Source organism: Rhinolophus sinicus, chromosome 3 (assembly GCF_057876585.1).
Source record: "Rhinolophus sinicus isolate RSI-liver-muscle chromosome 3, RSI-T2T, whole genome shotgun sequence".
Lineage (NCBI taxonomy): Eukaryota > Metazoa > Chordata > Mammalia > Chiroptera > Rhinolophidae > Rhinolophus > Rhinolophus sinicus.
In genome coordinates, this window is record NC_142503.1 from 174538218 (window position 1) to 174561922 (window position 23705).

General features: G+C 47.0%; 1 protein-coding gene across 6 annotated transcripts in view; it reads left to right on the forward strand.

Annotated features, from left to right (window-relative positions):
* SUSD6 (sushi domain containing 6) overlaps positions 1 to 23705 on the forward strand; it is a 91219-nt gene that overhangs the window by 33063 nt on the left and 34451 nt on the right. For 3 of the 6 annotated variants that reach the window (XM_074327296.2, XM_019733412.3, XM_074327298.2), the window contains exon 2: positions 7225 to 7425. In XM_074327296.2, coding sequence (XP_074183397.1) covers positions 7305 to 7425 — 121 coding nt within the window. In that variant the 5' untranslated portion in view covers positions 7225 to 7304. Of the gene's footprint in view, positions 1 to 6864; positions 7060 to 7224; positions 7426 to 23705 lie in introns of those variants that run through there. The other 3 variants (XM_019733414.3, XM_074327297.2, XM_019733413.3) reach the window with 3 other exon arrangements.

A 23705-nucleotide genomic window follows, 5' to 3' on the forward strand; every position in this document is an offset into this window, starting at 1 on the left:
AAAATAACTTGCCCTGGACCCCTTAATAATATCCAAGCAGACCAGAGAGTCTGGCCCAGCCTGCAGCATCTTTTCACGATTCCAGCCTCCCTGAGAGATACTTAGTTGCACTGTTTCATGTTACTGAGGAGGAAACAGGCACAGGGAGGCAAAGTGATTTATCCTAGTTCATCCTATCAGTCGTTGATGAAGCTGGGACTAGAGGAGTGGTGTCCTGCTTTCAGAGGCGGACATTTACAGCCTGAGCCGGTGCCTGCTCACAGGCACGCTGCCTTCTCTCGCCCATTTCTGGCCTGTCTTGTTTTGTTCTTTGTTTTCTTTTGTCCTTCTCTGTTGCTTCTTTTTCTCTTGGCCACTACAGCTCTGCAGTGGTGTGTGTGTGTGTGTGCGTGTGCGCGCGCGCACACTGGGTTTTGGGGTGTTTTTTTTTTTGTTCTTTTTGTTAGACGTGTGTTATTTTTGGAAAGCACGTTAAGAACACTGTGTACAGATAGCTTATACAAATGTGCTGATGGATTGATAAGCTCTAAACAGGAAAGTGGAGCCTCCTGAATTTGCTGCAGTGCAGAGGGAGGTAGGTGCTAGCACAGGTCCTGGGAGAGGTAGGGGAGAAAGGACTGCTCGTGCAGAACAAAGAGACTGGATTTCACATTTCTCCCTTCCAGTCAGGACGTTTATTAACTGGTGTTTTCAGAGGAAATACGTCTGGCCCCTCCTATTCCCTAGAAGACATTCCAGATTCTCAGAACTGAAAGGGCACTTGGGGATCATCCAGGCACACCCTTGAGGACCAGGCAGCGTGATGGAGGCTTGAGGCTGCTCCACGTGGATTGGTGGGGCTGGCTCCCTCCCGCGTTCAGGTCCATGCTGCAGTCCTGCTGCTGATAGATTCTAGAAGAGAGATGTTGGCGACTGTTAAAGAGAAGGCCTCGGGGATGGGGTGGTAGCGTGTCTGCTGGTGTTTCTGCTGTCTGAAGCCTGAGGAATAGGGCCGTGGGGACGTGTGACAACCAGAGGATGGGTGAGCAGTCTTGGGAAGCAAGACAAGGATACAAGGAATAGCAGAGCAATTCAAAACAACGTCTAAGCTGCCTGCCATAGTTTAGGTGGCTTATGAGGGCTTATGAGGGTTATTTTTGTGATTTATAGGAGGTGAATTTTAGTGAGTTTGATGTTTGTGTCTTGGCTTTGGAACTAGAGATTAAGAGGAAATGGATAGGGTAACATTTTGGCTCTCAATGATGTAAAGTCCACTAGAAACCTCTGTGCCTGTTGAAGCACCCAGATGTTAGTGGCACAAAAGAAAGGGAAGACACCGAGGTTAGCAAGATTTGAAGGAGCCATCTAGCCACACGGGGAAAAATAAACTAACGACATCCAGAAGCAATTTAACTTCATCATTTTGGGGGGGGAAGAGTTGGAGGTATTAAGATCTGATCAGCAGTTAGATATCGAGTGCAGCGGTGGCCCTGCCGTTTCAGGGTGAGTGGAAGTGAGGAGGGGAGACGCTGAAGGGAAGAGAAGCAGCGGCTAGAAAGCGTGTCAGTCGCTTCTCCTGTCACGCCCCTCTGGGGAGCTTCGGATTTCACAGAGTTAGGACTTCTTATCATCTTGCTCTGAAAGGTATTCACTGGTTAATTCTGTTCACACTTCACGGACTGTTCTTTGTCTTCCCCCATCACAGGGCAGTATCAGCGTTAGTGAAGATGGTTACTCTAAGGAATACACTTGCTTGTTCTAGTCCCCTTTCTGGACTAGTTTGAAGCAAGAACATAATTTATATGGGTTTTACCTATCCAGTTCCCTCTCCTAACTAATGGAGAAGTGGGCCATGGTTTAGGAAATAATTTATCCTGAAAACTGCATGTAAACTAGGCTGATCTCAAAAAAACGGTGAGAAACACACCGAGCATGTGCGAGCCAAGCTTCCCCAGAAGAGAGCTCAGGACAGTGTGACTCAGTCCTGCCCCCAGCAGGACTGTGACATTCTCCGCAGTGTAGACCCCAATGCAGCCAGATCCCTGAGGAGATCTGGGCCCCAGGGTGCTAGGACAGGGTGGCCCCACCTACTGCTGCCTCCCCGGGCTGGGAGCCGTTTTTGAAGATGACTCCCAGGGCACCTTTAATCTTAGCAGGCTCTTTGGTTAACCTGGAAGCATCTATGGCAACAACAAGCCAGCACATCACGTGACCTTTAGGCCTGGGTTCCAGGTTCTCCTTATCACTGTGCTTGTCATCGTTGTTTTTATGATGAGCAGTTTCTCAGGTAGCTCTGTGCTGTCTTGGTTTCTGGGCTAAGACTATACGTAGAAGGATCTAAGTCCAGTTTGCAGAGCAGTCCCTCAAATTGTGTCTCTTTGAGTCTCACCAGAGACTAAGGAGACATTCAAAGCAAGCAGCAGCCCCAATTTCCAGATGAGGAAACACAGGCTGCGATGAGGTTAGTGGCTTCCCCGAGATCAGAGCCGGCGGAAGGGTAGTGTTCTTCCTCTCGGAGGGTCATTGTGTACAGGAAATGAGTGTTCATGCGCATGTTACATGCGCAAAGCACAGTTGCCCAGCTTTTGGTGTTCTGGGTTCACACAGGTGGAAGAGGTCAGACCCTGCCCGCAAGGGGCTGACAGTCTAGCGCAGGGGGTCTCCCTTTACCACATTCTATCGGGGCCGCAGCCCTAGTCCCAAGAAAGAAAATATGAAGGGCGAATGTAGATTTTCCCTGACTGCTCACCTGTGTTTTGGAGGGGCAAGCTGGCTGCTGGAGGAAGAGACGGCTTCTATGAAGAGGAGCTTGAATGCCATAGAGAATTCTGTGGCAGAGAGAGACAGAGAGAGAGAGGGAGAGAGAGAGAGAGAGGTTATTAGATGTGGAAACGTAAGCCAAAGGGTCTTCATGACCAGCCAGCTTGTTGGTGGCAGAGGTGGGACTAACTGTAGCCCGTCTCTCTCCTCTCGTTTCACCTCTAAGTTTAGATGTTATGTGCCTTGTAAGGATGGGTGAGTACAGGCTTTGAAAATGAAGCTTAGTTCCAGATTCCTCTTTAATCATAATTTTTCCCATCTTTTTTATTGTGATAAAATTAAATTGACCATCTTAACCATTTTTAAGTGTACAGTTCACTGATATTAAATGTATTCATAATGTTGTGCGACCATCACCACCACCCATCTCCTAACTCTTTTCATCTTGCAAAACTGAAACTCTGTACCCATCAAACAATATAACTTCCCATTCCTCTCCTGACAACACCATTCTACTCTTGTCTCTACTTAATCATAATGTTTTTTAATTAGGGGAAGTGGTCACTAACATACTAAAGGAATACTGAAATGAAATGTATTCTTTTTTTTAGGTTTTTGCCTATGTGTTTCTCTAGGGAATACCCAGGCTTGATTTGTTCTAAAGTGTTTTTCTTTTGACTTGGTCTAAAACCACAATCCAAGAACAGTCCCTCCCCCCGACCCTCCCTCCCGTATTCAAAGCAGATCCTTTCTTAAAATGAGATGTATAGTGTGATCCTCCACAGTAGCTGGGTTCTCCTGTTCTGGGCGATACCCTGGGGTTGTAGGGATTGCTTTTCGCTATATTATTTCTGAAGCACTGACCCTTGGCCCAGCCTCGTGTGTAAACACCCCATTGGCTGCCCTCTGTATTTATTCTTCGCAAAACCCCCATTTCCATCAACCCATCTGTTCTGCACTTGATCAGTTCTTAGGCTTCATGGTGGAATTGGTCCCTTGGCCCAGGTAGTTGCTTGAGCAGTAAAGGAGGAGGCAGCTGTTTCTTTAAAACAAAACAAAACAGGAACTCATATGTGTGCGTCTTCTCCCCAGTTCATACTGCTCCTCCCCATGGCAGTCATGACTTTGCCTTTGGCAAACATTTGCTGCCTGCGTGTCAGGTGCCAGGCGCTGTGCTGGCTTCTGGATTCCAACTTGAGTAATTCGCAGTCCCCGCCTTCAAGGAACTTTGAGTCTAGTCAGGTGAGACAGGTAAACAAATAGATGTAATAACCTGTTAGAGGTGCAGTCACAGCAGGTGCACTTTGGAAGTAAAAAGGGGGTTCTACTGGAGGTGGGCATGGTGTAAAGTGTCAGGAAGAATTCCTCCAGGACATGGCCCTGTGCTGAGCCCTGGAAGGGATCGTATTCCTGGCAGAGGACACAGTCAGAATTATTGGAGTGGGAGTTTGCTGAGGGAGGAGACAGTGGTCGACAGGAACGCCTTGGTACAAACGTACCTGTTTGAATAGGTAATGCACACATGGGGCACAACAAGGGAATACAGTAAAGGAAAAATAAGTATCTTTTCTTGTTAACCATTCAGTTCCCCTCCCTGAAGGCAATTGTTAGCTCCCAGTTTCTTGTGCATTGTTTCAGTGCACACGTGTGTGTCTGTGTGTGTGTCCTTAAAGATACACATATACACACAATTGGTTTGCTTCATGTACTAATTTTGGAAGTCATTCCATATCAGTAAGGACTGAACTGCCCACTTCTTTTTAAACCACTGCATAATATTCCATTATATGGGAGCATGGCAACTTATTTAACTAATCCCCCTTCCATCTTTTGCCAGTACAAATAATGCGTGAATATCCTGCATATATGTCATTGCACATGTCATTTCTGAGGACAGACTCAAGTAGAATTGGTAGGTCAGAGAATATGTGCATTTTTTGGCAGATGCTGTCGGGTTGCCCTCCAAAGATCTCATTAATTATAAAATACTAAATTTAAGATTCTTTACCACTTGGCTCCTCCCCCTTCCTTCCCCAACCCCCTGAAATCCCTGCCAGAGTTAGCTTCCTTAATGAATTTGGTGTTGTAACTTCCCTGTTTCTAATCCTTGTAAGCTCCATGTGGTTTTCAGGGTACGGTTTAAACTCCTGAGCCTAGCGTCTGCCTCTAGCCTCTGCCAGGAGTGCTGTACTCCCATTGCTCTGATCCATTTGTATGTGGTATCTTCTTTTCCTCCTTTCTCACGAGATACATCCTTTAGCGGTCAGCTTAGCATCACCTCTTCTGGGTAGTCTTTCCTGGTGACCTCCACTCGTGCACAGAACAAACACCTAAGCACCACTCTCATCCAGCTTTATCCAGTCACTACAGAAGTATTTGTTGTGCATGTGCTGTGCCCAAGCAGGTGTCATTTGATGATGCGTTGGTTGTTGCCTTGGGTCACCTGCTGTGGCTGCATGTAAAATAACAGGACCAAAGGGCCATTGCTAGCTGACTGATGGCCCTGGGCATATCCTTCCACCTCGTCACACCTTGGTTTTGGCATCTGTCAAATGAGGAGGTGAAGTCTGATGACCTCCAAGGTCTCCACAGCTCAGGTCTTACTAATAATTACAACAGCAATAGCAGCTGCTGTTTACTGAAGGCTTGCAAGTTCCAGGCACTGTGTCAAGTGCTTTGTTTGATTCTAATTCTTACATTGTCTATTAGTCCATGAAGACAGTATGGTTACTGCCTCCATTTTACAGATGAGAAAACTGAGGTTGGGAGAGTAAATTGGCCATAGTAGAAGACATGTTTAATTTTTGGTATTCTGACTTTACCCTCCTTAGCCACATAATTCTTAGCCACATAAATGTGTACACATTGCATACATTTACATACACAGTTGTATGTATTGTTTTGTGTCACGCACAGGCTTCATCCCTCGACTTCTCCATGAACCATCCCTGTTCTACAGCAGTAAAGGCTCACGATGGAGTCTGGAGAGGAGCTGGGGAGCTGGGATCAGAAGACTGACACAGTCACAACTATTTGGGGATAGTGGATAAGGACCCAGTGGCAGCCTCTGCTCTTAAACCCCTGGCTCATTGAAGACCCTCATAGTTGCTTTTCCTTTGGACTAAGACAACTCGTATTGCTCTTTGCAGTAACTCTTTATTTACTTATTTACTTTTTATTTACTTTATATTTATTTATTTATTTATTTTAAGGAGGGCGCAGCTCACAGTGGCCCATGTGGAGAATTGAACCGGCAACCTTGGTGCTACCAGCACCACGCTCTAACCAACTGAGCTAACAGGCCACCCCATGCAGTAACTCTCTTTAGAAGAGGACCATAGACCGAGTCATGGCTTTAGAGGCCGATTGCAGTCAGGTTTGGATAGCACCCCTGACAGTTGCAGCGGCGTCTTTCCTTAGGGTTGAAGATGGCAGGCTCTGCTGTCTGTCTCCATAAGGGCTTATTAATGGAGAAAGAGTTGTGTATGGAATTCAAATTAAAAAGGAAATGTAATCGTATTATTTGGAATACCTATTATAAACTAGGATAAATGATCATAAACTAGGATAAACTATTATAAACTAGGATAAATGAAGTCAAATGAGTTAAGTAAAATATAATAGGCCTATATCATAATGTATCATCAATCCAACTGCTTCCCTGAAGGCATGTAGAAAAAAATCTTTAAAAAGTCTTGACTCCTGATTTTTTTTTTTAAGATACTCCTCTGAAGTTTTTTTTTTTTTCCAACTGGAATGGGTGATGGGGCTAATTAATAACTATAACCATCCTTCCCCCAATCATTGCCAGGTACAGCCAACAGGCATGGCCTCTGGAGTCACAGGTGTGTCAGGCGAGCCTTGATTAATTAGTCCATTTTTGAAATTCATGGCTGTGGAGTCAGCGTCAGATCCTCAGGGGCTCATCCAGCCTCGGGCGGTTGAGCAGGCCGAGCCCGGACCCTTGGCTCCCACTGCTGCATTCCTTCTCTAGGCGGTGTAGTGCTCCCTTTCGACACATGTTCTCTCTCTCTTTTTTTTTTTTTTTTTTTTTTTGGTTATTTGGATTTGCTCTGAGTCCAAGTGGCAAAAGCACAGCCTGACCCTGGTGTAGCAGCTCTGTGTCAACAGATGCCTCTCTGCTCTCCGCTGGAGCCTCTGAGGCAGGGAGCCAGGCAGAGCTGGGGCAGTTTCGGAAAGCTTTGCCGTGCCCAGCAGATCTCCAGGTGAGCCAGGTTTGTCTCCTTGTCCTGTCGCAAGGATCTGGCTCCTGGACGCTGACACTGATGGAAGCTTGCTGCCGGCCTTGGCATTTCCCCGGTGAGGAAAAAAAGCCACTTGTGTGCTGTCTCTTCTCCTGGCAGCAGGAATTCAGTTGCTAAAATTCCTGATTATGGCTTCCTTACCAAAGTGACTACTTGTAACTAACATATGGATAAAGTTTCCACTTTACTTATGTCTTTGTTTTCTGTTTATTTTCTATAGGTGAATCTGCCCCTGGCTGACCTTAGAATTTTTCTGGTTTTTAATTTTTTCCTTTTCAAAATAACTTGGACGGATAAAAGATGTGCCATGGCAGGATAGCACCAAAGAGCACCTCAGCGTCTGCCGTGGCCTCCGTGGGACATGGAGTACTCCTTCCGCTGGTGATCCTCAGCTCCCTCCTTGGAGACGGACTTGCCTCAGGTGAGTCTCGGCTTGCCTTCTGTCTGTAGGAGGGAAAAGACTCAATACCATGGTTTCTTTTCTCCTCAGAACTGCAATGGGGGATTCTCCATCTGTCAGGCAGTTACCGGAGAGCAGGGTTGGGACTTTCGTGCTGTAGTGCAGCAGCAAGAGGCCTAATGAGCCAGCCAGACAGAAAATGGGTGGATGGGAACCTGTGGGTGGTGACATTATCCCCCCTCTCCTCCCAGCCGTAGCCATCAGGCAGGACGGGGTGTGACAGTCAGAGCGTGAGGTGCAGCTAAGGGTGCAGGCTTTAGAATCAGACTGCCTGTCAGACCTCAGAGCCCAGTCCTGCCTTGTGTCCCCAAAAATAAGACCTCACCGGAAAATAAACCCTAGCGTGATTTTTCAGGATGACATCCCCTGAACAAAAGCCCTAATGCGTCTTTTGGAGCAAAAATTAATATAAGACCCGGTCTTATTTTCGGGGAAACACGGTGCTACTTGCTGGCTCTGTGACCCTGAGCAAGTCTCTTTGCTTCTGTAAGCCTGTTTCTTCAGCTGCAGAATGGGAAAATAATAGTATCTACCTCATAGGGTGGTTGTGAAGATTGAGATGACACACTAAGTACTTATGATTGTTAGCTCTTTATTGTTTGTTTCTTGTCTTTCTGTTCTTTTTTTCAGAATGAGTATAGAGTTGAGGTATTGTATTAGGTTGGTGCAAAAGGAATTGTGATTTTTGCAATTTTTAACATTTTAAACCGCAGTTACTTTTGCACCAACCCAATAATTCAGTGAAGCAGTTTGACACTACAAACTTTGTGATCTTGGACAAGCCACTGAACCATCTGTGAATCAGTTTCTGCATCTGTCAAATGAAGGGGTTGACCTGGATAACCTTTAAGGTCTCATCTACTCCCTTAGTCTGTATGTGAATGATTCTGAGGACTTTCTGGTTGAAGATCTAGGTCTGGAAGCGCCCCGGGCGGGGCTACAAATGCAGTAGTGAGCCCTGGTCTTTGCTTTGTATGGTCTTTGTTGCTTTCCACAATGCTCTGAAGACACCTAGGTTTTCTTCCTGGGGTCCTTTACACCTGGGCTCCTTTTTAGAAAGGGCATATTTGGGTGTGTACCATCGGCCTCGGGTGATGCTGCAGGACCTGCCTCTGTATCTGTAAGTACCAGTGGAGGCCTTACCTCTACCAGAGTCTCTGGGGAGGGGTCTCAGCTAGATTCTGACAGAGCTTGGAGGGAGGCCGGGTGATACAGGTGTAGCTCTAAGAATCTCTAGATCAGTTTTATCTCTTTCATTCCCTTTCTGTCAACTCCCACCACTTAACACATACAGATAGGTTATGGTGCAATTTCATTTAATCTTTTTTTTTTTGAATGGTTGGGAGAAACAATATTACTGGTTTTTTTGTTCCATCATATTCTTCCTCACCACCCACATACAGATTTCATCTTTTGCCTCTCATTCACCTCATTCTGACACTTAACCCAAACCTTTCCCATAAACCTGAGATTTCCTTGGCTGGAAGGAGTCCCCGGCACAACCAAGGGGGCTGCTAATGGTTGGGACCCTACAGTGGGGCATCATGGTTATATGAGGTTGGAAAGAAAAACCTGGCCAGCCTCCACCAATGTGCAGCAAAATGAAGTAGAGCCTATATTCATAGGGCCGCTCCAAAGCCAGAGGAGGCCTTTGGAGGTGGTGGTGTCAGAACCACAGAATGTGGAGGCCCTCTCTTGTTTACCACTGTATCGCTAGAGCAGAAGTTGGCAAACTATGGTTCACGGGCCAAATCCTACCGCTGTCTGCTTTTGTATGGCCTGCAATCTAAAAATGATTTTTATATTTTTAAATAGTTGGGGAAAAAATCAAAGGAATAATATTTCATATTATGTAAAAATTACATGAAACTCACATTTTAGTATCCATAAATAAAGTTTTATTGGAACATAGCAATGGTTCATTCGTGTATATATTATCTATGGCTGCTTTTGTTTTCCAGTGGCAGAGCTGAGTAGTGTGACATAGAGCATGTGGCCCCAAAGCCTAAAATATTTAGATTTTATAAAGTATTTTGCCCTTCATAGAAAAGGTTAGCCACCCTACCCCAGCCTAGGACAAATGGTGCTTAGTAAGTATGTGCATCAAAGGAATAACTGCGTCAGAGCAGGAAGGAAGGACCAATTAGAGCTAGGATGGACTTACGAGGTCATACACTTGCTCAGGGTCTTGGGGCAAGGACTAGAACCTGGCCCGGTGCCTGTGCACTACCGTGGCCGTCCTTCCAAGACTCCACTGGGGAAGCTGCCCTGGCTTCTTATCTGACAGTATTAGGGTCTGCCTTCTGTGTCTGAAGTCTTTAGACTCCTTAACTTTATTAAGTCATCCCTCTACCCCACCCTCCTTTCTGTGGACTTCACCTCTGCCCTCTCCCATTTCTCAACTACCCATACCTTCCCAAGTTTCCATCCAAAGTCTGAAATCAATTATCAGGGACTGATGGTTCCAGACTGGCTGCATGAAGGGATTATTATTCTACAATGTGGAAAAATAATATGTCTATAGTGTGGGCTCAGCCCAGGATGGGAAAGTTGGCTCTTGTTTTCTTTCCCTCCTCCACCTGCAAAGAATCCTCCCTCCCCTGCAACCTCACCCTCCAAGTCTTTCTACTCATAAAACGTGTACTTGCACAGAGCAGGATGCAGGCAGGGAAGGGGTTTCATCATTACTTAGATCCAGCGCACCAAGTTGCTGCCAATCTTTTTCCCTCTCTCTGGAGTGGCGTCTAAGGGAAGGAGGCACCGACTCCTTGGCCTGAAACCCAGAACACACCTGTATGGCTGTGCCTGCCATGAGCGGCATGCCAAGCAAGCTTGCCAAAAAAACACACACACCAAGATTCTGAGATACTCTGAAGTCAAGGAAAGGCAATTCAGTTCAGGAAAGGTCCCCTCTTCCTTTTTCTGCAATTCTTACCCATAGCTGCCCTGAACACCCATTCCAGAGGCATTTTAAAATGAGGTGCTTGTAAAATACAGAGCCTTGTTTTCTAGTGGGCTCTAGTAGACCCTGAATATGTTTGTGTACATATGTGCACATTCATGACTGTGAGAACCCCACTGGACATAGGTAAGTGGGCATATTCTGGGGGGCAGTTTGTCTGCCTGGTCTCTGGTCATAAATACCACAGTCACCCCTACTCTTGCTCATAATTGCTCAGGTTAGAAGAAAAGAATCATGTATGAAGAGGCACTTGAGAGTTCTAGAATAAAGTTATGTCATGTTCAGGGTTCAGTTTTCCAACCTGTTTTCTCTTACCTACAGCTCGGGATTTGTTATTAACAGAGAAGTTGTTAGAGAGGCATTGGGTCTACCTTCCCCTTTGGTCATTCCTTTAGAAGAGATGGAGGAAATTATTGAAAGTTGCCTACTTAGGCGTGGCAAAAGGAAGCATATCTCATTCACACCAGGTCACACCATGCAGGCGAAGACTAGAATTAAAAATAAAATCTATGTAGGGCATCTGGATGGCTCAGTTGTTTAGAGCGTGAGATCTCAACAAGGCTGCCAGTTCAATTCCCACATAGGATGTGGGCTGCACCCCCTGCAACTAAAGATTGAAAAAACGGGCAACTGGACTTGGAGCTGAGCTGCGCCCTCCACAACTAGATTGAAAGACAATGACTTGGAGCTGATGGGCCCTGGAGAAACACACGTTCCCCAATATTCCCCAATAAAATTTATTAAAAAAAATAAAACCTATGCTCATACTACCCAACTTGCCTTTTGCAGGGACTAGAAAGAAATTATTAGGTTGGTGCAAAAGTAATTGCAGTTTTTGCAATTATTTTTAACCTTTTAAATCGCAGTTACTTTTGCACCAACCTAATGGGATCCCAATTATGTAGCAGCCTCTCTCAGGGCTCACAACCCCTTCCCTTTACTTGTGATCTTAAGAAACCTTAGGCAGATCACTTTACCTCTGTGTCCTCCATCAAACAGAAACAAGATCCTTAAGGATGTTAGCTTGGTGTTGCAGAGACTAATAAAAATGATTGGAAGGCACTTGACATATAAAATGTGCGGTGTAATTCTCAAATAATAACAGATGTTATGTGGCCTACCGTTGAGTCATGCTGGGCAGGAGACTATGCAGATGACATCATCTACTGTCTTTAAAAAAACAAAACTGGGACCGGCCCGGTGGTTCAGGTGGTTGGAGGTCCGTGCTCCTAACACCGAGGTTGCTGGTTCGATTCCCACATGGGCCAGTGAGCTGTGCCCTCTACAGCGAAGATTGTGAACAACGGCTCTCCCTGGAGCTGGGCTACCGTGTGCTGCCAGGAGCGGCCGGTGGCCAGCATGAGTGACCGGCAGCCGTGAGCTGCTGTGAGCAGCCAACGGACAACCAATGACCGACTGCCTCAGCAGGGGGGAGCGCAAGGCTCATAACACCAGCATGGGCCAGGGAGCTGTGTCCTATACAACTAGACTGAGAAACAACAGCTTGAACTGGAGTTGGGGGAGGGGGGAAGCAGGGGGAACTGAAGATACATAGTCACTTTTTGGGATGGGGTTAAGGTGTCAAATGACTAGTTGAGGAAGGATTAAGTACTTCAGGATCTCCTTTTGTCTTCCAAGTTTGCATAGTTTGGTAGTCTCAACCCAAATGGCTTGCTGACTCATAAAAAGCTTTTGATTTTCTTTCTCTCCCTTTCCTGAGCATATTTACTGAGAAAACTCAGTAATTTTTTTGTTTCTGATTTTTTTCCCCCTTAAAATGCTGCCATGACACTTCAGACCATGTTAAACATCACACAAGCACCTAAAGCAAATTTAAAATAGCAGGGAAAGCAGCCATCTGCATTTCTTCGTGGCAGAGTGAGAAAGCCAAGCACTTAATGTTCATTGAAGATGGAAAATATTGAGAACCAGGCTCTCAGGGGATGATGTGGCTTTGGCCCTTAACGTTGCTATGGCAAAGTGATGTTGGCAGGTGGTCCTGGCTCACCTCACCCTTTGTGAGAGACCTAGAGTCAGATAATGTGCACTGAACCGAAAGGAGAGCACACGGAGGCAAGTGATGCATATACGTGTAGAGCGTAGTTTATTTGTCAGGCTCTGTGTTACCCCATTTAAAGCTCTTGGGACGTGTTTGAGCTAGGTAGTCACGCACCCATTTTACAAATGAGAAACTAAGGCAGAGAGAGGTTAGATGACTTGCTCAGAGACAGGCAATGGTAGGTGGTGGCGGGGACTTGTGCCCAGCCTGTCTGACTCTGCCGCCATGGTCTGCTGGGAACCACACGACCTGTGTCGAGATGCAGGCCTCTCTGAGAGCCGTGTCTCGTGTTGCTCTACTGGAGGACTCAGCTCAACCGTCACAGGATGATTTTGCTAAAGGAAGAAAGACACCATCTGTTTTCTCCCCTGGATAAGGGATGCAGGAGTCATCTCTGGGTTACCATGATTCCTTCTGTGGTGGTTTCTGTTCTCATCTACAACGGCCCTTGGTTGTTTGGTTCGCAATGTAGGCACAAGGTTTGCCAAGGCAGTTCTATTCTTGGGAAGGAACAATAGGGACCAGAGCAAATTGTTTGCTAAATGAGGCTGTAGTTCCCCAAACGTCCTCAGAGCATCTTCCTGTCAGCTGCAAGCCCTGCTGACTAAGTGATGTAATCTCGCCACGGTGTAATTACCTGTGACTATAAAAAGACTTGAGGATTGTGGTAGGAGGTTGGATGGGTCATTATAGGGCTTGTTACACCCTGGCGTCATAAAAAGACATTGAGAAATTACCCTCTGCAGGCTAATTGTTGTGCCATGTTTAGAACATTGCAAACACATGGTACAAGCCTTGCACTATAACTTTTGAACAAAAGAAACCAGGAGTCCACCAGACTGAACACCTAAGTTTCGTTAAAGCCCTCAAACGCAGATTTCATTTGCCAAGCAAAGGTGCCCCACTAACCTGGGCTAACTTTAGAGCTTGGAGGTTAGCCTTACCTGCTCAAATTTTTCTGAAAAAGGGGGTCACAGGGTGCTAATAAAAAACAAACTAGGGTTAGCACTCAATGTTTACTCTAGACATGTTTGTAGAACTCTTTTCTTCACTAGCCACTGGGAGAGTCCTTTCCTCCGCGTCACTTAGGAGCCGGAGCCTGCAGAGGATGTGAGTAGCCCTCCCGTTCTAGGTGGCGTGTGCTGGATGGATGGCTGCCTGGCCTGTGCCCAGAGCAGGAGTGGCCTACCTCGTGTCTAGCTTCGGGGTCAAGAGGGACAGCAGCATTAGAGACAACCTGTCTGTTTTCGGTGCGAATGAGAAGGGTGGGGGCTGGCTACTGATTTCTCTCCGCTTTGTTCACTGCCTTACCTGCAGCCAACCGAAAGCATGCAATTGAATTCACTAGAAGATGAGATTGTAACTGTTGAAGAGGGATTGTCCCTAGGGTTTCTTCACATAGCTGTCTCTTGGTAGGTGGAATAGGATTCAGTTTGTAAATGTCTTAAAATGGCAGATGCCGCCTGCAGCTCCCGTGGAGCCACGGGGGTCACTGGGACAGCTCAGTATAATATCTATAGCTGTCGTTATGCTCCACCCCCGCCGCTTGTGTCTCAGAGAGGCAGTGTAGTCTAATTAAAAGCATGGACTCTGCAGCCAGATTGCCTGGGTTTGAATACTGCCTCTGCTCCTAGCTGCTTCTGTTACCTTGGATAATTTTCCTGACTTCACTGTCGATATTTCCCTAGAATAGGAATGATATTAATGCCTACTTCGTAAGATTGTTGGGAGGATCGAGTAAGAGTATATGTAAAGCACCTAGGACAGTGCCTGGCATACACAGAAGTAATTCCCAGGTTGGAAGCTCAGATTCTAGAACTAACTGATACATCCTGTACTTCTGATGCCACAGCGAATTAGTTCAGACAGATGCGGGGTTGGAAACTGCTCCTGGTTTCTTCTGTATGTCTCAGATGGTCTTCCTGTATAGAATTAGATACGTATTGCATGAGTTATTCATAATTTGTAAGTTTCTAATTCTCAAGCGCCACGTGTTGGCATCCCACACATGAAGACAAGTTGAGACGAGCACTCACTGCCCCTTTGCAGTGCTGGTGCTGGGGAGTCAGCTAGGGAACCTCTCAGTAAGCCATTCCCTTCAGCGTCCTATTGGCATTTTAGAGCCTGGGTTCTTCAAAGTTGCTATTTGTTAGGAACTTTGGGAGTCAGTTTTGAAACTTCCCAAAATTTTAGAGCCCTAAGGGTCTGTTCTTTTAAAGACAATATTTTATTTCATCAGCACTGAGATGTGATTGAAGGGTTACATTTCAAAAGATTCCTAAACACATCTGGGAGGATACAGCACTAGGATAAAAGAATGAGAACTCTCTGGTCTTCCCTCCGTTTGGTAGTTCTTGCCTCCTTTTCTTAGCTACATTTGACAGCATTTCTTCTGGTAAGAGTCTTTTCCTACCGAGAGTCATTTGCTTCCCAAGAGATGGAGACTTCGCCCTGTGTAACTCCTTTGACTTGTTAGCTTTGCCAGTAGCCAAATCTTTTAAAGTACAACTGTTTAATCTTTCAGAATTCTAGGAAGTAGTGCCGAGAAGGTAAACAGATTCTCTTTAAGATTTCTTCTTTGCAAAGTTTTGTTTTCTTTTTAAATTCACGAAAGTATTTAAGGCGTTTCAACTCAGGAGGAGAAATATGTTTCAGGAAGTTATGGCCAAGTTTAAATAGGGTTAAACAATAATTCTGCTGTAGCCTATGTTATTCTGAGTAACAAATGACATTTTATGAACTACAAAGGGCCTGATGGCCAATTCTTCACATGTAGTAGGCACATGTGTCCTTGGGAAAGGGCAGGACCTGTGTGTTTATTGTCACTGGCTTGAGTTCTGACAGTTTGGCCTTGTTGATTCTGGCTGTGAATGTCGCCGGGATTGTCACACACCAGGCAGGGGCTGAGTGGGCGTGAGGAGCCGCCTGTTGGTGTTGACTGAGCACTGGTCTAGGCACAGGGCGGTGCGGGGAAATGGCTGTTCTGCTTCCCAGTTCCTCTCATTACTCGGGAGGCCAGAATGCAGGGACCTGTGCTGTTGAACCAGGGCAGCCCTGCTAAGCTGCCTGGTAACCGTGCGTGGCTGCTCAGAACTGTGGATTAATGTCCATAATGGAGCCAGTGGCTTCAGTAGGCTGCGTGGGTCTCTACTTTATACCCCTCAGACGGTAGACCATTCAGTCTTTGAGGTCTTCTTATATACACTTGTCTTTCAGTCTTGGTTCTGTTTATGTTCTTGGTTTTGTCTTTGCACATAAGCTCCTTGGAGGTAGGGACAGAGTCCTTTCCACTTCGCTGTAACCAGGCCAGTGATCGTTCCAGGTGGGCTCAAAAGTTCACCCTGGAGACAGTGCTGTAGGCGGGGCTGGGGGGGGGTCACAGAATCATGGTCTGGCCTGTATGTGAGGACCAGCTGATGTATGGCTCCAGTATGGTCCTGCCTCAGCGGGTACAGGTGGTGCTCTTCTGGGGGGAGAGGAGTGGGGCTGGGCAGGCTGCCAGAAGCGTTTATCACGGAGTCTGCTAGCTTTGAGACTGGGTAAGGCTCTTTGAACCCAGTGTGGGTCCCCTTAGGTGATGAGCAGGGAGGAAAAGGAGGCCTCATGACCCGCAGGGAGTGAAGGTCCTGTGGAGGAATGCATAGGAAAACCATGCTGGCCCTGAAACATTCCCTGATGGGAGAGGGGACCCAGGGAAGAACAGCTTGGATGGATGTGGCTTCCCTTCCTCACCCATCGCTTCCTCTACCTCTGTCCCTAACGTCAAGCTCCTTTTTCTCCTTTTTCTCCTTTCCCTGAACATAAGTACTTTCAAGCCTATACATACCCTGGTCTTCCTGTGGCTGGAATGCTGCCTTGTCCCTTCCCTCCCATACTTCTTGGCATCCTTTAAGATCCAGTTCAAAGTCACCTCCTCGGTGAGACACCAGCCATCACCTTAGCCCTAGAATCAAGAGGGTCTGAAGGAAGGAGAATAGGCTTTGTGTGTATTTATTGAATGGAATTAGCAGGAGCTGCTAATCTCAGTCCTTTCTTTTGGGAAAATGTCAGAGAGGTTTCGTATGAAAACGATTCTGTTTCCAAGAATCTTGACTATCTTTGATTTGAAGGGATTGGACAGCTCGTTAAGACTTCTGGGGACTGCAGCTTTGGGGAACTGGAGCCCTTCGTTCTGCAGACCATGATACACAAACCCTATAGACTTTCCCTAATGAGCACCAAGGTCTGCTAGGCGTGCTGTGGGACAGACTGGGCTTGGTGTTTCATAAACAGTATTAACTCGTTTGGCAAGTATGTGTTGACATAAGGTGGGCAGGGAGGACAGCAGGACATGCGTAGTGGGACCAAGTCCTGGACTGGATCACCTGTAGCTTGGTCTTCGCGGGCAGCCTGTGAGAGGAGGGCGGCTAAGCCGGGCACCGTGCTCCACACCGGGAAGAACACAGAGCTGATGGCTTCGTCTCTGGTTTAGTCACTTACTTGTTGAACTGCTCCTGAGTGCCAAGACTAGGCCGGCCACCATTCTGTGTGATACGTGCTGTAACCGGGGAAGTGTTGCACTGCACTGGGGTACACAGAGGGGCTCCTGGCTCAGATTGGGATGGTCACGGAGGTTCCTCTGAGGGAGAGAAGTCTGCACTGAGACCTAGCAAGTAGGACGGACAAGTAAGGCAAGGAATGCAGTCTCCTGGGCCGGACAGGCTGCTTAGAAACCTAGTTCTGCCACTAACAGGTTGTGTCATTTTTAGCCAGTCTCTCAAAGGTGATGTCCCTTGATTTTCATATGTGTGAAAATGGGGTGATAACATACTTACTATCTAGGGTTATGGGGTTATCATCATTGTTAACTACCGTGTGTCCCTGAAAATAAGACCTAGCCGGACCATCAGCTCTAATGCGTCTTTTGGAGCAAAAATTAATATAGGACCGGTCTTATATTATATTATATTATTATTACGTTATATAAGATCGGGTCTTATAGTAAAATAAGACCGGTTATTATATTATATTGTATTGTATTATATTATATTATGTTATACACGGTATTATATTATATTGTATTACATTATATTACATTACATTATATTATATTATATAAGACCCGGTCTTATAATATAGTAAAATAAGTCCGGGTCTTACATTAATTTTTGTTCACAAAGACGCATTAGAGCTGACTGGGTCTTATTTTCGGGGAAACATGGCATGTGGCACCTCGCCAGTGGCAGGTACAGCCAGCATGTGGGGGGCCATCTGAGGGAAGGGAAGGAGAGGGTTGTACAGTGCCTGCTCTGCTCACCTTGACATTCCTGTCCTTTGGAACTTTCCATGTCTCTTCTATTGAAACTTTGGAAGTCCAATATACTCTGTCCCCTAAACTGGTTTGCTTCTTGCCCTGGTGGGTGAATGAGTGGTCTCCTCTACTTTGGTGAAGTAAGTTTGGAACCTGGCATTTCAAAAAAGAGAAAGGAAGTCTGGCTTTAGCCTGCGAGTTCAGAGATTTGTGCTGAACATCAACCAAAAGCACAGATTGGGGGAAGCACCGGAGGGGTGAGGTGCCTTTCCTAACTGAGTTGTCTGCATTGTGGGGGAGGGAGGAGGAGGAAGGAAGGGGAGGAGGAGGAAGAAGCTAGAGTATCCTCAGAATCACAGGGTTAAAGAAGAAACAAACACCAGTTAATGCAATAAGGGCTGAATAAGTCTAAACAGGGAAATAAAGAAGGCTGGAGGCGGGTGTTGATTTTGGTACAAGTTGTGGAGAAGATTGCAGATGAGCAGAATGGTGGTCGGGCTCCTGTTTGCACATGAGAACAGGAAGTAACTGATGAAGGCCGCCCTTGCAGCCTGCCTAAGGAGGGCCCACTCAGGACAGCCGTCTCATCCTCTGCCTCAGCCCAGCCAGCCCGTGGGAGGCGTGTCTGGCAAGGATGCACCACACAGGATCCTGTGTGGGTCTCAGCTCCAGTCAGGAATTCCACAGGGAGGCTGGAGGGTGTGGGAGGTTCTTAACTGATTGGGAAGAGAAGAGTGGAGGAGCAGCCGGCGTTTGGGGCTTGCAGATGTAGTCCAGAGCTCAGCATCTTGGAGCAGGCCCAGGTGATCGCAGAGGTTGGGCTGCGGGAGGACCCCTGTGATTTGATGTGTTGGGGTGGGGGAGGGTGCAGAGAACTGGTGTGGCTTCCAGCAGAGGTGTGACTTGGCATTCTTTAGAGTGACTTTCAGCAAAGGAACTTGTTCCCTGTGCTGTTGTTCTCAGTACCTTGTTAGGCAGTTGAGAGGCTTTGCAGGCCCTCTCCCTGGCATCCAGAAATTCTGTTGCCAGTAATGACTGACTCTGGAATAATTAAGAATGTGAGTAACAGGATTAATTGAGATTATATATGTAAAAGTGCTGGGTCAACAATAAAAGTCTATCCCAATGGAAGGGATTATTACAATGCTTTTCAGTCAGCATCTCTTTTCTGAATTGCTCAAAGCACTTACTTAACATTACCTGGTTAATCCTTCATCCATTCCTGGGCCAGAGGCTGGCGTTTAATAGCCCCCTTTGTATACAATATCAAACTAAAATCTCCAACAGAGCCCCGAATCTTGAGTTTGAAGCCCAAATCTGTGGAGTCTAAATCTAAAGCTTGGACCTCTGAATATGATAATGCCTCGTTCCTGGGAATAAAAAAGTATGAGAAAGGGAGGGATCATTAATTATTTCCCTCCCTCCCCCCCCTCCCCAGACAACTGGTCATGTCAGACAAGGGTGTCATAGTCAGGATTTTCAGAGACCTGGAAATCTAACATCCATTTTTCTCTGAGAAGCCACAGAGTCCATCTTTGCAATGAGGATCTGGTATAAACTGGAGAAGCAGAAAGCCAATAATCAGAGGAAGTTTGGGGCAAAGAACAGGGAAGCAGAAAGGGAGCTGGCAGCGTTCTTAATTCCGTTCTGTTTAGGTTGTGGTTGGTGGCTTGAGGTGTCAGATTCTGCACCAGTGTCTACTTCCTGCTACACACCAGTGGAAACCCCCCTGCCACTCGGATGTGTCCCACAGAAGGTGCTTATTCAGGGAAACCTAGGCCCATTGGTCCACCTTTGTTCTTTCTGAGGTCTGGTGAAGAGTCTAGAGCTGGCGAAGAGAGGTTCGTGTTGTTCACATGACTAGGTGAAGCCCTTCAAGGTCATCAGGACCTTTCTCCCCAAGCCCAGGTCTGCTTACCTGCCTCTGCTCGAGACTTAAGAAAGTGACAGTTAGTGCACTTTCTTACACAAGGTCTTGAGCCCTGGGAGCAGGAGGATGTACTGAGTTAGGAAGCTCCTCCTTCCTCTAGCAGCAGCTCTGTGGACGCCTGGGCTTTAAATTCTAGAGGTCTGCCAGTCAGTAGTCACAAACTTGTGAGAGAACCAGCAGGCCGAATCCTTTAAGTTATATGCGCCGTTGGGTCTCAGATTTGAGCGCGTGTCACAACCCCTGGTGGACCCCCACCTCCACAGTTTCTCATTCAGCAGTTCTGGGATGAGGACTGAGAACTTGTGTTTCTACTAAGTTTTTACGTGCTGCTGCTGGTGATCTGGGAACCACACTTTGAGAATCAGCAATTTACACTTGGAGTGAGCAAGCCCATCTGACCCGTCTCAGAGCAAATTTTGGTGAGGTGGGGGGTAGAGAGATGGAGGCCTTGAACCCACTGGGGAGAGAGGTGGTTCAGAAGGAGGGTGCTGCAGATGGACCCACCTCATCTGAAAACTGGGAACAGGGTAAGTGATTGAGGGAGGATGCTGGCAGGTCTATTTCTTACCTGCTGTGAGCTGGCTCTGGTCCTTGCCAGCTCTCCTACAGAGAGAGGAACCAGACTGGTGAGCCCTTGGCCGGGGCATCTTGGGCATCTCCTCCCTCTACTTCTTACTCTGTCCTCTTAGGCAGCAGTGAGCTCTTAAAGTGTGCATTTTAGGAAGTCTTTCCATCGCTCGGGGTCTGTGGTATGAGGAACAGGACCCTGAGCTGGGGGTCCCGGCATCAGCCCCAGCTCTGCCTCTGATGAGCAGTAACTGAAGGTCCCTCACTTTGCTCAAGGGTGAGGTGAGGCTTGGATGAACCCTCATAGCCCTTTGAGCTCTGATACCCTGGATTCGTTAAATGCCTCCCCTGACTGCTTCCTCCCCCAGGGTCGGGAACTCTGCTTGCTTATTACTTGTTTTTATTTTATTTTAATTTTTTGTTTTATCTCTGTGTGAGAACTTCTGTTCATAAGCAGTACTGAATCAGAATCTCTTACAGGGACTGGCTTACTAAAAGTGAAAGTAGTTTGGTATTGGAGTAACTCTTCATTTTAGAGAGTCTCTGGCCTCTGCAATCATGCAGCTTCCATAAAACCTGTCCAGAGACAAAGGACTTAGCATCTTGTTTGGGTCCTGATCGCTTTCTCATATCATCACCCTCGACTGGAAGGTTTCACAGGCAGTCTGATCAGTGCTAGTTTCCAGGGTGCTGGGGATTGTCATTCCACATTCTCCAGTGCCTGGCATGGTGCTCATGGGATGCCCGGGTCAATATTTGCTGGGTGGATGGAATAGCGGGCTGTATCCATGTACCTCTTTTCCTTTCCTTTAGTTTCTCCCTCCTGTCTTCTTAACTTGGTATAATTGTCCTTTTTTACCCTCCATCTCCCCTTTCTTCCATCCTTCCTCCCTCTCCTTCCACTGTTTTACTTGAACTCCTCTGGGCCTTGGCAGAGCTGGCCATCAGCGTTCACATGCTGAGTGCGTTAGGGGTTAGGGTATGCCCGAGAAGATCGCAAAAGGCCCTACGTAAGTCATCTGTGTAAAGGGCACACCCAGAACGCGCCACTCTGTTTCCTTTCCCTTCTCTCTTCTGCGTACTTCATGTAGGCTAGCTGTGAGTTACAGAGTGTTTTTACCCTCCCAGGGGAGTTTGCTGTTCTTCAGATTGAATTTGACCCTGTTTTCAGCCTTTATTTCCTGCTGTCAGTACTGGCAGGCTAAAGGCCCGGCACGTCCTGCCGTAGAACCACTGTCTGGCCCTGTCTGTCCAGCCTCTGTCTGACGGGGCACAAGGAAGAGTCCTCAGCCGTGGTTAATGGCTGACCCCTGATCCTGCCTGGGCGCCTTTCAGGCAGCTCAAGCAGTGCCTCACCTGAGGGCTTCGTTGAAACGGAAAGATCAAATTTAATTCATTTTAAGTGAAATCACCAGCCTTTTGATGATTCCATTAATTTCCTCCCTTCTGAACACCCTCCTTTTAGCAGTGATGGGAAATCCTGACTCTGTTTCTCATTCCCCCCCACACTACCCTGCTTTAATCTGAGGCAGCTGGATACTGCACTCTGTTTTCATTTAGTGGAAGAGCAGTTTGAAGATGATTTTTTTTTTTTTTTTTTTTAAGATTTTATTGGGGAACAGTGTGTACTTCCGGGCCTTTTCCAAGTCAAGTTGTTGTCCTTTCAATCTTAGTTGTGGAGGGTGCAGCCTGGCTCCCATTGTTAGTTGCAGGGGGCGCAGCCCCCCATCCCTTGCAGGACTCGAGGAGTCGAACCAGCAATCTTGTGGTTGAGAGCCCGCGCTCCAACCAACTGAGCCATCCGGGAGCTCAGCGGCAGCTCATTGACTTCATTCTAGTTGCGGAGGGAGCAGCTCGCTGGCCCATGTGAGAATCAAACTGGCAGCCCCATTGCCCAGAGCTCGCGCTCTAACCAACTGAGCCACCCGTCCAGCCCCTGAAAATGATCTTAATGACTGGCTGTGACAGTACTTCCAGATGTTAAGACCGTTGCTGTGTTTAAGTTCACACTCACTTGGGGGCTCAGTCTTGCTCACTTTGCTCCTATAAAGCTGTTTACTTAGTTCTTGGTATGCGGGTGGAAAGGGTCCCCATGAGTGATCTCTTGTCCCAGGCAGTATATACAAGCTTTTCATCACTCCACATTTCTAGACCTCCTGGGGTGTGCCAGGCACTGTTCTCCTTACTGAGTGTCTCCCGGGCACGTCCTCCCTGCGCTGGTGGAAGCCCACAGGCCTAAGTAGGGGAGGTTCCAGCAGGACGGTGGCTACGCGCAGACCTTGGGAACTGTAGTCTCGGAGGCTTCCTTTCTCGTGTTTTTATGGTTGCAGTGCCTATTTCTGTGCTTTCCCTCTCTTGGCTCTAACGGGGAATAAATAATATGAACTCCCTCTTGAGCTCGCAGAAATAACTGGTAGCAGTAGCTATAACGGCTTAGCACTATTGGCAGTTGACAAGATGTAAAGCGCTTTCTTGTATATCATGTCATATTGGTATCCTCACAATAAACCTATCCCAGCCAGTGAAGGATAAAGCTGAAATTTGAACCCAGGTCCTCTCATGGCAAATCAAATATTTTTTGTACTACATTGTGTGTGTGTGTGTGTGTGTGTGTGTGTGTGTGTGCACACGCGCATGCGTGCCCGCTTTTAACAATGACTTCCCTATGCTGTTGTCTTTATCATTATTTCAACCACTTAAGTGTTGAGAAGCTATTACATATGCACTGGGCCCTCTTGCTTCAACTGAGGGCCTCACGGTCATATTGGGGGAAAAGATAAGACAGAGTCCATCTTTGTTCTCTGTAAGTGGCTCAGGTGCTGAGTGCTGTTAGAAAGAAGAGAATTAACCCTGCCATCATCCAGGAAGGCTTCCAGAAGAGCTGAGACTTACCCTGGGTGGGAAGGCAGAATCCAAACCAGGGGAGAGGTGAGAAAGGGAGTTTGGTTGGTATTTGGCTGCCTGAGACTCTGGAATATGGAGAACGTGGTGAGGTTTGGTTCCTTCATGAGACTTAGAAGAACCAACATCCTCTGGGATGATGCTTTTCCAGCTTTACTGTGCTTTTAACATTTTGTTCTCATATACTGTGCCCACAAAGAACCATTCACTTGGTCTGGGTTACAGCCCAGCAATCTGCATTCTTTACAAGTTTTTTAACGTGGAAGAGTCTACAGCCCTTCAGTTCTCCCCACTGAAGAGAGGAAACCAAGGGTACAGGTTTCATTTGTTCCCTTCCAGAGACAAGCTGTTTAACCAACTGCCCCCATGGTCTTGTTGCACGTGGTGAGGGTGGCCCCCACTTTAAGAAACACTGTACCCTAAAGGAGTGCTGGTGCCCTCCATCTTGCAGAAAGCATTAGGGATTGGGGACCTGGGTTTTGACGTCATAGAGGACCCACTTCTGAGGACTGTGTTTAAGACAAACTCAGGA